At 40.2% G+C, this 15,348-nt stretch overlaps 1 protein-coding gene across 1 annotated transcript in view; it reads right to left on the bottom strand.

Annotated features, from left to right (window-relative positions):
• Window positions 1–15,348, bottom strand: part of LOC148014269 (putative sphingolipid transporter spinster homolog 2) — a 66,931-nt gene that overhangs the window by 13,456 nt on the left and 38,127 nt on the right. Inside the window, exons 4-9 of the mRNA XM_087666130.1 lie at window positions 11,207–11,311; window positions 10,243–10,318; window positions 10,087–10,161; window positions 9,904–10,006; window positions 9,711–9,786; window positions 9,524–9,621 (exon numbers count right to left, since the gene is read on the bottom strand). Coding sequence (XP_087522256.1) covers window positions 9,524–9,621; window positions 9,711–9,786; window positions 9,904–10,006; window positions 10,087–10,161; window positions 10,243–10,318; window positions 11,207–11,311 — 533 coding nt within the window. The remainder of the gene's footprint in view (window positions 1–9,523; window positions 9,622–9,710; window positions 9,787–9,903; window positions 10,007–10,086; window positions 10,162–10,242; window positions 10,319–11,206; window positions 11,312–15,348) is intronic.

Raw genomic sequence — 15,348 nt, forward strand, 5'->3', positions numbered from 1 at the left:
TAGATACCCCCTTTGAGGGCAAAGAAGTAACATCCCCCTCTGAATCCCCCTTTGAAGTAGATAGGGAATCCAAAAACTCATGGATCACGGACTCCGAAATGTCTGATGACGAAGGAAGTGTTGTCGATTGTGTCGAAAAAGGTTTCTAGTGCCGAAGAGCTCCCAGAGATAGCCTCTCAAACCTGAGTAGTCGAGGGTGGGGAAGGCTGGGGCTCAGAATGAGCAAGAGGTGGGCAACAGTTGCTATCTCTCAGTGGAGCGGACTGGGTAGCCGAAGAAGAGAAAGGAGTCGAGTGGCCACTCTCTCTCGAAGGAGCAGACTGACAAGGAGACGATATCAAGCAATCACTGTCTCCCAATGGAGGAGACTGCAGATCTGTAGGTCGTGGAAGCCATTGTACCTGAAAATAAGTAGGAGAAGATTGCCGCTGGCATTGCGACGATCTCTAGGAGGTCATAGTGCCAATCGATCCTCCATGTACTCGAAAGAACTTAGTGCGCATTGGATGCGTCTTATTGCCTTGAGCATAGTACTCTAATAGCCGATATAGAACAATCTCTGTGGCTCAGAAAGGAGAGGTGGCACAAGGAGTGCCTGGTGGATCACGCATGTACTCCGAAGGGGTGGGGAGCAAAGGTCGAAGTTGGCAAGCATTGGTGGTGTGTCCAGTGATGCCACAGTAGGAGCAACCCACCCAGTAATTTGGTCATCTATTGGTAAAGAAGCCATGGATACCGATGTGCCTTGCTGAAGAAGGAAGAGGTCAGCCACCATAAACAACAAACCGCAATGTCCGCCTCAAGGGGTGTGAGAGCAATGTGAAGCACAAACCGCAATGTCCACCTCAAGGGATAGAAAGGTAGTGGAAGGACTGGAAGTGAGTTGCCACTGGGAGGAGAATGTGACCAGCAGTAAGAGACTGAAATCTGCAAAAACGAGATTGTTTTCTAAATGGAGAGTGATTAGCAACAGTCGTTCTGCTGTAAACAGCTGCAAACTGCGGGTGGAAGACTGGAAACAAGCGCCAACTGATGGAGACAACAATGGACAGCTTCAGCTGATATGTCCTCCGCGAACAGGGTGTGGGCAACAAGCTAAAACACCTGAAATCTGCAAAAACGAAATATTGATGCAACGGAAAAAGAAGAGAAGTGGATGCCGAACCCGCCACCGATCTTTGCCTTCACTAGAGTGGAGGATCTTCGCTGCTAGGTGAGCAAATCCAGCTCTGATACCATGTCGAAAGATAACGTACCAGTGAGACAGTAGGGTTTGAGGGGAGGAACACAGAGTGAACTCGGCAAAGCAAACATGGAAAAGAGAAGAGAAGAGAGAAGAAACTCTAATGAATGGAATGATGAAGTTCCAAATCATGGAGTGAATGTGATACAAGGGAACAAGGGTATCGTAGCACAAGGAAGATGATGAAGACAATCACGAACCACGAACCGCAATGTCCTCCTAAAGGGGTGTGAGGGTAGTGGAGAGGCTGGAGAGAAGAGGTAACGGACTGAATGAATCAGCCGTAAGGAATGACTGAGAGAGTGGCCTATAAATAGGCCCTATAAATAGGTATAGTCGGTCTAGGATGGCACCCCTTTTTGGGGCTGCAAACCCTAAATGCAAACTGTAGTTGAAGGGTAAAGGGTTTCTCAACACCTGTATATATCACAAAGGTTCCAAATCATGGCATACAAGCACAGAATCTAGTGAAGATGTACTACCTGCGTAATATGTACAATAACCATGTCTGACCAGCTAGTGCTACGTGCTAGTTCATCGTGTTCTTACAAGCAGAGCAGATTTAGCTTGATTATATGTACATATTCCCAATGCATTCGCTATTTATCAATACCCCTTGAAGGAAATGACAAGCATTTGATAGATTCAGAATCATGACAGATTATTAACACACTATCCCAAATGTTCCTATGGATTCATATTTCTTTTCGCCACTTCAGTCAAAAGCTTGCAGCATCAATTAAGCCACATGAAGTTGCAAACAAAGAAATTATTGTGTAACATGCAGATCAGCTAAAAGTCTTTTACACTGAACAGATTCTAGTACACCTGTCAATGCCCTGTATTCAACTAGCAACAAAAGGGTTTGAAAATGACCTCATGGGAACTTCAATTGCTTTGAAAGATGGAATAGCTATCCAAACATGAACAGTCTCCTAAAGCAGCCCATTGTAGGGACTACTTTGCTTAGTTGTACAATCTTTATCTGGAAACCAGTCGGTGACTAGATTCCATCTTTTTTTAAGGTAGTATGCGCTTACAAAATTTCTTAGAGGCTTTGGAGCTACAACCCTTTCAGACCTTCGAGACAACCTTCATTTCCAGTTCTGATGGTTGTTGAATGCTTACAGTGATGGCTAAAATAATGAATCTCTTTACACTTGTAGCATGCATTGGGAAAGGAAGAAAACTGCAGCTGAAAGTGAAAAGGTCAGGGGAAAAAGTCCAAACTGACATCCGATAAATGTAATGGCACATTCATAGACTCAATGACAAACTCAAGTAGAAAATTTGTTGAGTTGACAAGACTTGCTAGCTTGCAAGCTACAATAGAGGCCACGCCATTGACTGACGAAGCAGAAGTACTCAGCCACAGTGGGATAAACCCAGGTCCCAACTAAAATCAGCAGGCAGTTCAAAATGCAGTTCAGAATACTCTCTTTCCAGTACAGTGAAAAGGTAGCCCAACAAAAAGAAAATTTTTAAAAATCCAAAACTGACATCCAATACATATAACGGCCCATTCATAGACTGAATGATGGGATTGAAGTAGAAAATTCATGAACTTGACAAGACAAGCTAACTTGCAAAGCCACTATAGAAGGCGACCAATTGACCGATGAGTTTGAAGTTGTCACCAGATGTGAGATTCTGAGATGCTTTAATCTTGCCAATAACATTTGATTAAGGTATTAATCTAATTGCAAGGTTGTAAGCACATGTGATACACATAGCAGTTATTTCATGGTAACAGGCCAAGGACCTCGAGAGTACAATGGTCGTCAAAGGCAAAAGTTGTGATCATTATGCCAGTTGGGCTTTGGGAGTCAATTGGTGTCAGTTTTGGCCCTAGGACGGTTGTTTGGCCAATAAGGATCAGTGGTGACACTAGGGACTAGCATTAATTAATTAATTGCCAGTCCAAGGGTCAATAGGGATTGGGGACCACTCCAGGTTGTAAATGGCCAAGCCAATTTAATTATGAATGGGCACATTTAATTTTGGGCAAGGTTAGAAGGGCGGAAATTAATTTTCAAGATTATTTAATTCTAAAAAATAATTAAATGGCTGGATAATGCTGAAAAATGGGTTTAGAAGACTATCACTTGGCAAAAATGCCCATGAAAATTGAGAAAACGTTTTTGGGAGCTAGGTCTCAACCATTCAGTCAATTATAGCTTGGGGGAGAAAGGAAGGGAGCTACTGGTCCACTTTCTAATCAAAGAACAGCAATTTGATGTAGGAGAAAGCCATCTAAGGGCCTCAACACGCAGGGGACAACGAGGAGACACCTTCCAAGGGTTGGCAACAACATTGCTGATCAGGTGACAACATTTTGGAGGTGCCTAGTAAAAGGTGACTATATTAAATGCAGGTTGGAGCAAGCAACAGGTAGATTTGAGGGTTTTCTCAAGAAGCAAATTAGATTTTTCTCTCATCTTGGCTTTCTTCACCTTCTCTAACGCCTTCTCGAGAGATCTCGGCCATTTTGAGCAGATCTCAACCAAATTTGGTGGACAGCATAGAGATTTCTACTGTAAACCCTCAATTTCTGCAAAAATCAAGGTTTAGCAACCACCTTCGGACCCATGCCAACAGGAGAATGCATCAAACACTGAAATTAACACCTGATATTCATGTAACTAACAAGGATTTCAAATGCCATGCTATTCATTGTCAATTGGGGTAACATTTGGCCAATTGGTGGTTCCATTTGTGCAAGTCTTGAGTGAAAATGAAGAGGCAATTGGCTCAAATTGCTTGCTAATTGTTTGTACAATAAGAGGCTTTTATATCAGCAAAGCAAATTCAAAACCAACCTTCCTTCTCGAATAGGGTGGTACTAATCCGATTTAACACTAATTACAGCAAGCATAAAAATCACAATAACTAAAAATGCAAATGTTACCACTTTAATCTTGGACAATGGACAACCCATTGGCCCCAAAATTGGCGCCCCTTGCTGTATTTATTTATCTTATATTACAAGTGAAAGGAGTATAACTGAGATCATCTGATCTCCTCCACTAATCCAAGTGCCCCTTGCTGTCAAAACTGACCACCAAGCCACCAAACAAATTTGCCCCTTGGTTTGCTTGGGGATTGGCCTTCACCCTACTCCTTGAAAGACAACTTCAACCCCAAATCTAATATTGGCTGGCTGGCCTCTTGAATCTCCCTAAAATTCCTCAATTTCAATTGCTAGAATTCAAAAACTAGGCCCTCAATTTTGAGCACACATACCAAGGCAACTGTCAAAGCCCTAAATTCTACTATAAATTAGGACTTACAGTACAAAAACAAAAATCTCTTTCTCTAATAGCTCAAACTATTGAAAAATACTAAGATAACTTGGGAGATGATGGGGGGATGAGAGAGAATGCCATAGAGAGAAATTTTAGAGTTTGATTGCAAGAAACACTAAAAAGCTATTGTTGCCCTGCTCAAATAGCCATGGAAGCTATCACCTATAGCTTAGGACCACCAGAAAGACTGCTGCCCCCTCTTGTATGCTATCATCTGCACCAAAAGGACGTTGGGCTGCTATCAGTTGCTCTTGGAGGGCTCCAAATTGTTGCCACTTGCTATAGGACTGATCCCTGGTGGCTGCAAATCACATCAGCAGCCTCTCCTTGCTCTCTAACAACTCCTTTTCTCTCACAGTGACTTGAATAGGCTCCACCAGCACCTAAAAACGTCTTTTCCACTTGCATGTGCAAGTTTTGCTAAGTGGCAACATCCAGTAAAGCGAGATCTAAACCCAACTCAGTGGAAAATTTGACATGACTCTTAAGTTTGAAACTTAACCGAGGAGTTGTTTCGTACGCAAACACTCCCGACTGCAGGGACTCAAGAAATGGAAATGTCCGCTCTAAGAGTCATGTGATAGGTAGATTCACTTTCCACAAGCCAAACAAGTGTTGACGTACTCGACTGTGATAAGTGGGCCTCTGTAGACACCTCATCAAGAGGTAACTCGCAAATGTAAACAAGACTCATATCTGATGTCTCTAAAGAGACGATGTGGGTCTCTACAGACTAGTCAAACAAACCCTCTGGAGTTTAGTAGTTCACCGACTATAATGACTAACCCGTGGCAATGTGGATCTGGCCTCGCCATACCCCCTACTAAGGATTTCCATCACCCTACTTCCCCTGTTGGGAGTTACCCGACTAGGATGCAATAGTCTAATTCTTGAATTATGATTGTATGCCTCTTCCCTTAGATTAATACTCATCGTCATAATGGCCACCCTTTTAACAATGTTGACAATACCTGTTCTTTTTAGGTACATTATGTCATCCAAGTTTAAGTGTAGATCGAGTGTTTCCTTGGGACTCACTAGCCGTCTTTTGATTTTAATTTTGATTTGAGTTTTGTTTGCCCTTGCCTTGTTGCCCTCTTTAAGAAGATACAACTAGATCTCTCTCTATTAAGGACGTGTTATGAAATTAATCAAACAATCGTATATAATGCAACAGCTGACACTCAAAACTTGAGGTTGTGAAATCACCTATTGTACAAAATGGAATTATTTTTATAGCAGCTTGTTAAGGAACAACATAACATGATCATCAAATGACTTAAGAGCCCCAATGTTTCAGAAATCCGCAAGGAGACACCGATACTCAGCCATCTTGACTTTCAAGTCATCCTTGTCTATGATTTTTGAAGTTTTGAAGCTCATAATCCAAATCAATGCGATAAGCTCTATTCTGAGCCCCACAGCAATCAGTCTTGTTCCATATAGTTCCATATGATATCATAGGTATAGGTGGAGGTACAAGGACACAAAATCCTTGTTTAAATGTCGGTTGAGGCACAACATAATGATCGCAATGGTCCACTAGGTAATGCTATACAGGCAAACTGCGATACCAAACAATTCATACTCGAGTATGTCTAGAATGCACTCCCAAAGGAATAACCCAAAAGTATGTGTATGAAAGGTCAAGCCTCTGTCACTAGTACACCACCTGGAAACGAGTACGTAGAGGTCCTAAAGGCTATGCCTAAATATGCAAAACCCCTCGGTGTGGTATATGGTGGATAACGTGATGCACTTAATGGAAGCGGAAAGGAAGGTGCAATGATAGACAAGGGAGGGATGGGTGGGAGCCCAAATGAATTTGTGATCGATGTTGTTGTGAGAAACATGGTTGGTTACTTTTGTTCATTAAATGCACTAGATGAAGATGCGCCTACTCCATATTGGCTATGAGAAATAAAATCATTTGAAAAAAAAAAGGAAAAGAATGAATACTTACAAGTTCTTCTTTAACTTCTTACCTAGTTTTGAGTTCATGAAAAAATGCACGTCTTCCCCATTACTCATAAACCAAAGTTTGTTTTGAAGAGTTTCTTCTTGACGAGCATCTCCCGATCCAACAAAAATACAAAATCAATTAGCATAGAATCTGAAGTAATAGAGTCTGTACCTAGCATTGAAGAAAAGAAGTATTGTGAAAGTGATGTGTAATCCAATCGAAGTTTCACTTACGGATGGCCGGTCCGTAGTAGAGATTCCGAAGATCCTACAAGATTATTAGTTCTATGCACCGAATCTAAAGGAAAAAACTCAAGCTTACCTTCAACTTCCTACTGAGTCCTATGCACAAGGATGAGATCATACTTAGTGGCAGAAATTTAATATAGTCTGTGGACTCCATGGCAATCCAGTGGTTCTCCATCCATGTCAAATCGAGCAGTAGCAAGCTAAGAGACCCACTCGTGATCATTTCTATCCATGTGTGGTTGTGGAGACTGGAGCACTGTTGTGAATGTATTCGATGTAATCTGACCCTTCCGTTGTTTTTACTTTCACGATGAGCTTTCCAATCAAAGGTCAAGGTTTCTCAAAGAGTACCTAGCTCTAATACCATGAGAAACAATGCTCTAAATGCAAAAACACAAAACCACTTATACGACAAAGCATTAACCGATAGACATAAAACACAACTAGGATTAGGGTTAGGATAACTCAAAGATAGTGAACACAATGAATAATGAAATGAATGAATAATAAATATACAGTGCTCATGCAACAAACACGCTATGCAGTGAATACTACACCTCGAACTCTTGTATCTTTGGGATCAAGGCAAAGGTTATGAGTTGTAGAGTGTGTCGCACCCCAAATGAGATCCTGAATCGCGACAAAGTCAGCCCCCATGTGTCGAATACCATCAAACACAACCAAGGAAGACTAGATCTGATATAGATGGCAGTGCGAGAGAGAAAGACTAAAAACGCAGGTACATAAGGAGAGAGAAAAATTAGGTGACAGTTGTTAGGTGCAAACGCAGCCTATGGAGAGAGAATATCAACACGACAACCAGAAACTGTAAACGCAGCCTATTGAGGAGAGAGAAGATCGGGGCGACAGCTCAAGATTGCTAGCGACAGTATCAAATGCTGACATCAACAACAAACGCAGCACTCGAGCAGTAGACAACAGCTCCAAGGTACCAAGTGACAGCAGTAGACAAGTGGTGAAGACTGGAATTAGGCACCAAATGGTAGCAGATGGCTGGGGAAGCTATGGCCGCAATGTCATCCGCAAACAAGGTGTGGACAGTCAGCAAAGATACGGCTCCTGAAACCTACAAAAACGAGATTAAGGTAGAGTAATGCACTGCATGCCTATTTATAGAAAGTTTGGGACATCCAAATTAGGGTTTTGCATGTGGGACACAATAACTCTTCAAGATCGCATTTCTTTTTAATATAAGAGATTTTCTTCATTAATTAAGCGTATTTTGGGGCTGTTTAAGTCAGGCTAATGCAATTTTAGCTCAACATCCATGTCAGCACCATTGCTATGTTTACCTCTTTTCTACATTGCCCTGCCAGCCATATCAGCAAATCTGTTTTTTGCAATCTACAAAGTCCATACAGCTGCCACATCATCAATGCTGCCTGCATTTGCAGATTTCCATCTGTCTATCACTAATCTCGCTTCACTCAGCTGCATTTACTGCTGTCAAACACCTTTGGAGGCTGCCTACTACGTTTCAAGATCCTTCTGCTCATACTCTCTACCCCAATCCTCCAGACAGGAGTTTGGGGGTCAATTTTCCCCTTGGATAGTATGTTTGTTGCATTGAGCATTGTATCTATTCTTTCATTATTCAAATTTCATTATCTTTTGTGTTCACTGTCTTTGTGTTATCCCTAACCCTAATTGTGTTTCTTTATCAATTTGTGTGTTTGTCATATGATTGTGTTTGTATTTTGTAGACAAGCATTTCTTTATAAGCCTGCTTGCTTGAGAACCATCAGTCATTAGACAACTCTATCTTTGAGCATCGCAGCATTGTGAACATACATTCAGCATTCATTCAATTTCATTAGATTCTCTTCTACCTTATTTTGCATTTTTGTGTTTCTGTCTAAGTTATTGTGTTTTGGTCGTGTTTGTACATTCCCAATCCTTTCAATGCAAACCCTAACATATCTTCACAAAACAATGTAGACTTTGATACAGCACTAGAATATGAATCTTGTGCCGAGTAAAGGGGGATCCCAAGACATCACACCTGCACCCTTGTAGACAGCACACCACCTCAAAAGGTGAGCACAATGCAAACCAAAACCCTTCACCACCACAAAAGGAAGAAGAAGGGAAAAAAGAAAATGAAATGGAATACTCCCCTATTGCATCCTTGGCCACAACTTTCAACCAAGTGATCATATATGGTCAAGCCTATTGGACACTTTTGAGAAATAGTTTGCTATACTTGCCTAGACTGACTTCTGCTTTTTCTCCTACATATCGCACCTAGAGCTTGAATCAGAAGGGCTGAACAGAAACCTGAGGAATTCCATGAAGGAGACCAGCCTAGTCAGAATTCGTGGCAAAGGAAGGGAAAAGAATGGTATTTACAGGAGGCAAGTGTTGTATAGGAACAAAGAAATAAGGCACAGTTGGATCCACTTCAGGCAAGAGTTACAGCTGCTGCAGAGGTGGGGGTGAGGAACTGCAGCTACACATGGCAGACTGCAGGCTGAAGGTCATGTGAGCAGGTTTTCTTGCAGGTCAGAAAGACATTTCAGGTAAGGCAGAGAAGGTATGTGGACAGACTCTTCTGTTAACCACTGCTCAGGGCTCTTTATTATATCCCACACAAACAGACAACATGCATGCTTGCTTCCTTTCATCATGAAGACCCTGCCTGCTTCCTTTCATTTTTGAGACCTTGTAAGCTTCTACAGAAATATTTGATTAAGATTCAAGTAAGTCGCTACAGAAACAACATGAATGCTTTAGAGGCTCATACCTGCCACATTGATGGCATAGATTTTGCTCTTGAAAAGTGCCCTTACATCTTGCAAAAATGCCTTGCACTGGAGAAGAAAGTTGCTAAAACCTTTTGAGCTGCCAAACAACAACAGATTTGCAACAGTTATACATTCTGGTGAACAGCAACTTCAAATGGCCTCTGAATTTGATATAATCACACCTACATGTTGCTTAAAGACTTGTGATGGACTGTGCTGTCTTCAGGCAAAAAGCTTTCATCCTCATGGATTTGTTCATTATCTGCAAGAAGAGAAGGTTATACTGTCAAATATTTATGCCACATCAAACTCCCTGAATCCAAGTTCTGAATGAGTTTTTAATCCATCTTCCCAGGTGAAACAAAGCATATTCTGTCACCTTTGAGTCCAACATGAGAGGAAGCAAATCCCATCATTGCACAAGGAAGCATCAGGACAGCCTCCCCCCAAAAAGCCACACGCCAACTGAAAACTCCTCCTACCTGTATAAGCACACAATCATCAACGGCACAAAAAGGTTCAGATCAAGCTAATAAGCAGGAAAAATGTTGAGCTCGCTTACCACTCCTCCATATACATATCCCAAAGCCATCCCAACTGGTATGCACATATAAAAAAATGACAGCCAGCTGGTTTTCTGCAACACCCATATCAACAGTTTAGCCTTGAACCATTGTCAGATTACAAACAGGGTGAAGGTCTACAAGCAAGTAACAACCTTGTCAGGAGGAGCATTGTCAATAATGAATGGTGCGGCTAGACTAATAAAGGATGCCTCTCCTACACCTACAAGCCTGCAAGTAAGCAAACAACACAATAAACATACAAGCAAAATTTGGAGTACCTCTAATTCTGAGCTGGCATTTCAAAAACAGCAATAACCTCACTAAAAATGTGCATGTCTAAATATTTACAAACACTTCAGGCCCAGCAAACAAACTACGCCTTTGATCCTCGCAGAGGAATTCTGGTAGACTCAAAAGATTCTAAAACGCAGTCCTGAAAGGATGGACCTTTCCAAGAAGTGGAGTCCTCATAGAATGACAAGAAAACGTACCCATAGAGCTAACCCATCCCAACACATATGTGCATTATGCCATTGTCCCCTTCATTCCAGGGGTGCCATTTTACATTTGATCAGTATCTACTACCAAGCTGCTCCTAGCCATTGTAAAATACCCAACAAGAAGTTGTTGCCTGCATTTCTCTCAGTAAAGCAGGGTTTTGAAGCACCATTTACTTTCAAACCTTGCTGATGTGGAGAAGGTTTTGTTTAACTTTTTTACTTCATGCTGCGTTTTCACCCCCTTCGGCTTTGCCTACAGTAATAAAGTACCATGACCAGAAAATTAAAAAATGTATGTCTATCAGAAAGAAAAACAGGCCTTCTAGAATACTCTTTCTGGTAACATCAAGCCGCCTTCATATAGCATGGTAGCCAACTAGCTCCACAGATATCAGTGAGCCTCTTTCAAGGCCAAATTCTACAAAACATTTGTGGTGGAAAGATGGAAACATTGAGAACCAAAAGAGCCACCCATAGACGTAAACTCCAGCAATCATGGTTGGCATCATAAACAATCAAAGAAATTGTCACGACACAAGGTGCACACAGGTTACCATTGTCTGAATGTTTCTCACATATGAACAATAATGTCTGATAAAGAGCAAGAAACCCTTACATTCGAGCAATAGTAATCGACCAAAAGCCCATAGAAAATCCGCACATAGCTGTTGCAAAAGTCCACACAGACAAGCCTATTCCCATTAGCTTGAAAGCATTGTGCCTGCACAATTGCACAGGGAAAAACCAAGATTACTAGGTTAACATGACATAAAACAAGATGAATATTGTCAAAGTCTTTGAACTAAATAGATAGTGATCATGTGTCATGCTCAAGTAAATTCTATTAGAAATGTAAATGTGCATACTTGGAACTAGAACAAACATCCTTACACTATTGAGTTCAACTACACTGCCTGACCAATCAAAAAGTGCATCATGAAAGCAAAGCTTGTTGTGTGAATGTGTGTATCTATACACACAAATATTGGGGTTGCCAGGTTTGAGTTTTCAAATCTACAAATTTAGCTTTCTTGACAGTTGCACCAAGCAGGAAAAAAGGAATGATCTATCCTAGTCATGGCTCAGCAAATATCATGCATCCAGACTTTAGTTGTCTGCAGAATGGGCAATCCACACAGAAAACGGCATGCCAGCTTCCCTTTAGGAGAGAATGACAATAGAAGGACAAGTGGCTCGTCTCACAAATTGGAGCTTCCATAATCATCTACTCCGACAATGAAAGAGGTATTTCTTAATTTCACTCTTAATCCCTTTAATATCCAATTTCTTAAGCCATCCTATTGTTGAAAAATGAGAATTAAGAGTAGTCCCATTTAAGAATTACCATTTGATTGCATTTAGACCCAACTTAGGGCTGAATGATGTTGTGCTGAACTCTTTTAATCTATCTCAATAAAAATCAGGAGCCAATTGTTAATAATCTTCTCCATTTATTGGAAACTTTATGCCTAATCCTTACCTTGATTGCTTGATGGATTGAATGCAATTAAAAAGGATAATGACTAAGAATAAGTGAGTGAAACAAAACCTCCAATGCATTATGCAATGAAAGTTCCGTTAACTCTAGGCTCCCAAAATTTAAGGATGTTTGGCTATCAATTTAAAAGGTACCAATGGGACTGTTATTAGCAAGCCAGAAGATAGCAAAAATAAAACAAATGAAGAATGGCATGACCAATGGAATTATGAACCACCACTCTATGATGACCGCTGAATTAGCACCCTTTTACAATACTCATGCATGCCCAACATAAGTAACAAGTTCAACAAATACTCTCCCGATTTTCTCAAGGATGTTCAATCTCTCATCCCCCTTCACTAGATACCATACTCGTACCTTTCACCAATATTTGGTATGTGAATGCCTCATCAAGTGCCAGCTAGTCACTTCGCATAATCTTCACCTTTTGAAACTATAAATGTCTAATAAGAACTAGAATTTCCATAACATTAGAATGCCACTTCTTGAAATTTTGCAGTAAGTCGTGATAGTATGCCCTGATTTCTCACGGAGATTTCTTTGAGATGTTTATGAAAAAAACCAATATTATATAGAAAAAAGACCATCCACAAAGACTCTGGGAGAGAGACACATCGATTGAACTTACACTTGACTTATCTCTTTTAGAAAGGGTGTTCCCAATTTTTGCTCCAAATCCAGCATGTCCAATACCCCATCTAGGATAAGATAGGGGGGAAATTTACAGATATCTGACATTTTTGCTCCTTTCATGGTTGTTTTGCATGCTACTAGCAGGTGAATTTACTCCTAAGTAGCTCTAGGCATAGTGGGCATCATGTATATCTCATTGCTAAAAGTGCAAGACATTGGCAGAATCTTGGAATGTTTAATTACCAAAGGTTAGAAGTGGATAGTTTGGAAGACGTTAAAAACTAGGGAAGCTCTTTATAAATGGAAATTTTGGGATAAAATTTGCACAATTGGAAAAAGGAGTTCGAGACATTTATTTGACTATAGACATGTCACGATACAACTCAAAAGAATTTGTATCATTTTAATTAATTTGAATAATTAGTTATCTATTGAATTTGTTTCCTTTGTAATTACTAGATATCTAGAAAAGTACATTAGAGCTAGCCACAATGAGTGGTCATAGGTTATGGCACATACATGTAGCGGGTTAGAAGAAAGATAGTACACACTTGCACTTCTATGACCTAATTCAAAGACCTAATTGGGCATCCGTGAGACAAGAACTCAAACATATCAAGGTCATGCTCACACATAGAAAGCATTAATACCTTGAACTAGGGGCTAGAACCACTATGATAGATAGCTACAATTAGCACGATGGCATGATCATGAAAAGTTTGTACAATGTGCATATGTAGGCTAAAAGTTTAGAATGCACATATCTTTGCAAAGAAAACTCATGAGGTATACAACACTTTTTTTGTAATGTACTTGGAAAGAGCTTTCACAAGATACCTATATTGGGGGGTTCCCTAAATTTTACAAGCCTTCGATTGGCCTAAACATGTTGGTCCTAAAAAATAAGCATGGCATTCTAAAAATAGTATACTTGTGTTTTGACAGTGCTTATTGAATTTAGTTGTTTCTATAGTAGCTAACAGTTCTCAATCCAAAAAGAAAGAACATACAGAATAGATAAATGTCAAAACACTTACCATACAAGCTTCCAAGTATCCCACCATTGGCTAGACACTAGTCTTGTGCTACTTGACTTTCCCTCTTTGCACTAAGTTTCCCATTCTCCTATAAAAATAGCTTATTTCTTATCATTCTACATCACTTTCCCTTGTTGCAAATTGATACACGGTAGCTAAAGATAAACCAAAGTTAATCCTGGCCATCTCCATCATTATCCTCTACTCCTCCATCATCAAATTCCTCAATTTTTCCCTCTTCTTTCCATTGTTGTAAATTGATATACAGTAGCTAAAGATAAACCAAAGTTGATCCTAGCCGTCTCCATCATTATCCTCTACTCCATCATCAAATTCCTCAATTTTCCCCTCTTCTTTCACTATTGTTTTAGTATACAACAAACTTGTAAATTAATTACATCACCTCCTATTTAGCTCTTCATCCATTACAAGATTGAGAAGGAAGCCATATCGATGTTTTACTGATCAATAATGAAGAAAGATTGATTTTTCCTCTTTCTACTCTCAGCTTGTAAAGAAATCAATTGTTTTATTGTATAGTTAGTTTATGCATGTTCATTTTTTGTATAACCTTGTGATAGTAAGAAATACTTCTCCTCACTCTCAAGTTGATCATAATATCCCTAAGAGACTTGGTTGAGTGGAACAAGTGCCTCTTGCTATCATATATAACCAGCAAGCCTTTGAACCAATTTGCCCCTTGGTTGCTCAAAAATTGGCCTTTAATTGTGCTCCGAGCGACAAATTCTGTCCCAAATTTAATATACATCCGGCCTCTTAATACCCTCTGAAATTCCCAAATTTCGGTTGTTGAATCTCAAGTACTAGGCTCCAATTTTTGAATACTCTTCCTAGAGTGACCGGTAAACATTAATTTATGCTGTACATTAGGGTTTAGCAGCAAAAATTCTTCAATTGAACCCTTTGGGAACTAAATTCTTCAATTGCACCCTCTAGGAACTGAATTTGGGTTTAGCAGCAAAAATCCTTCAATTGCACCCTTTGGGGACTGAATTTGGCTGAGATTTCTTGAGGAAAAGCTGTGAATTGGCTGAGGGAATAAAGAGGAAGCTAAAGACACAAATTTCAATGTTTCATCACAAATTTTGACTGAAATTTAATACTGCCTTGTTATGAATGGCCGATTTACTGCAGCCCACCATCAAGACGAGCCCAACATGCAATGACCTACCCTTGCTGTGAATGGCTGATTTACTGCAGCCCACCATCCAATGACCTACCCTTGTGGGCTCCAAACTTGTTGTCACCTGCCTATAGACAACCTACTTGTCCATTGTCCAAGATAAAGTGGTAACATTTGCATTTTAATTTTATTGTTGATTAATCAGGTCATTACCACCCTCGAAGAAGGAAGGCTGGTTTCATTGCCCTCCGAGAAGAAAGGCTAGTTTCTTTGCCCATCTTCAACCCTCAACTTGTCTTCATTTCTTTTGTATCCAAGGCTGTAATTTTCTAAATAGTTGTCATATTCAGCTCTAAGATTCTTTGTTCCTCTTTTTGTCTCGAAAAAAAGTGAATATTATAATTGCGAGCATACTATGTTGCACAATGCATTTACAATGGTAT

The sequence above is a fragment of the Lygodium microphyllum genome, chromosome 25, assembly GCF_053477565.2.
Source record: "Lygodium microphyllum isolate KBCC chromosome 25, Lygodium_microphyllum_v1.1.10, whole genome shotgun sequence".
NCBI classification, from domain to species: domain Eukaryota; kingdom Viridiplantae; phylum Streptophyta; class Polypodiopsida; order Schizaeales; family Lygodiaceae; genus Lygodium; species Lygodium microphyllum.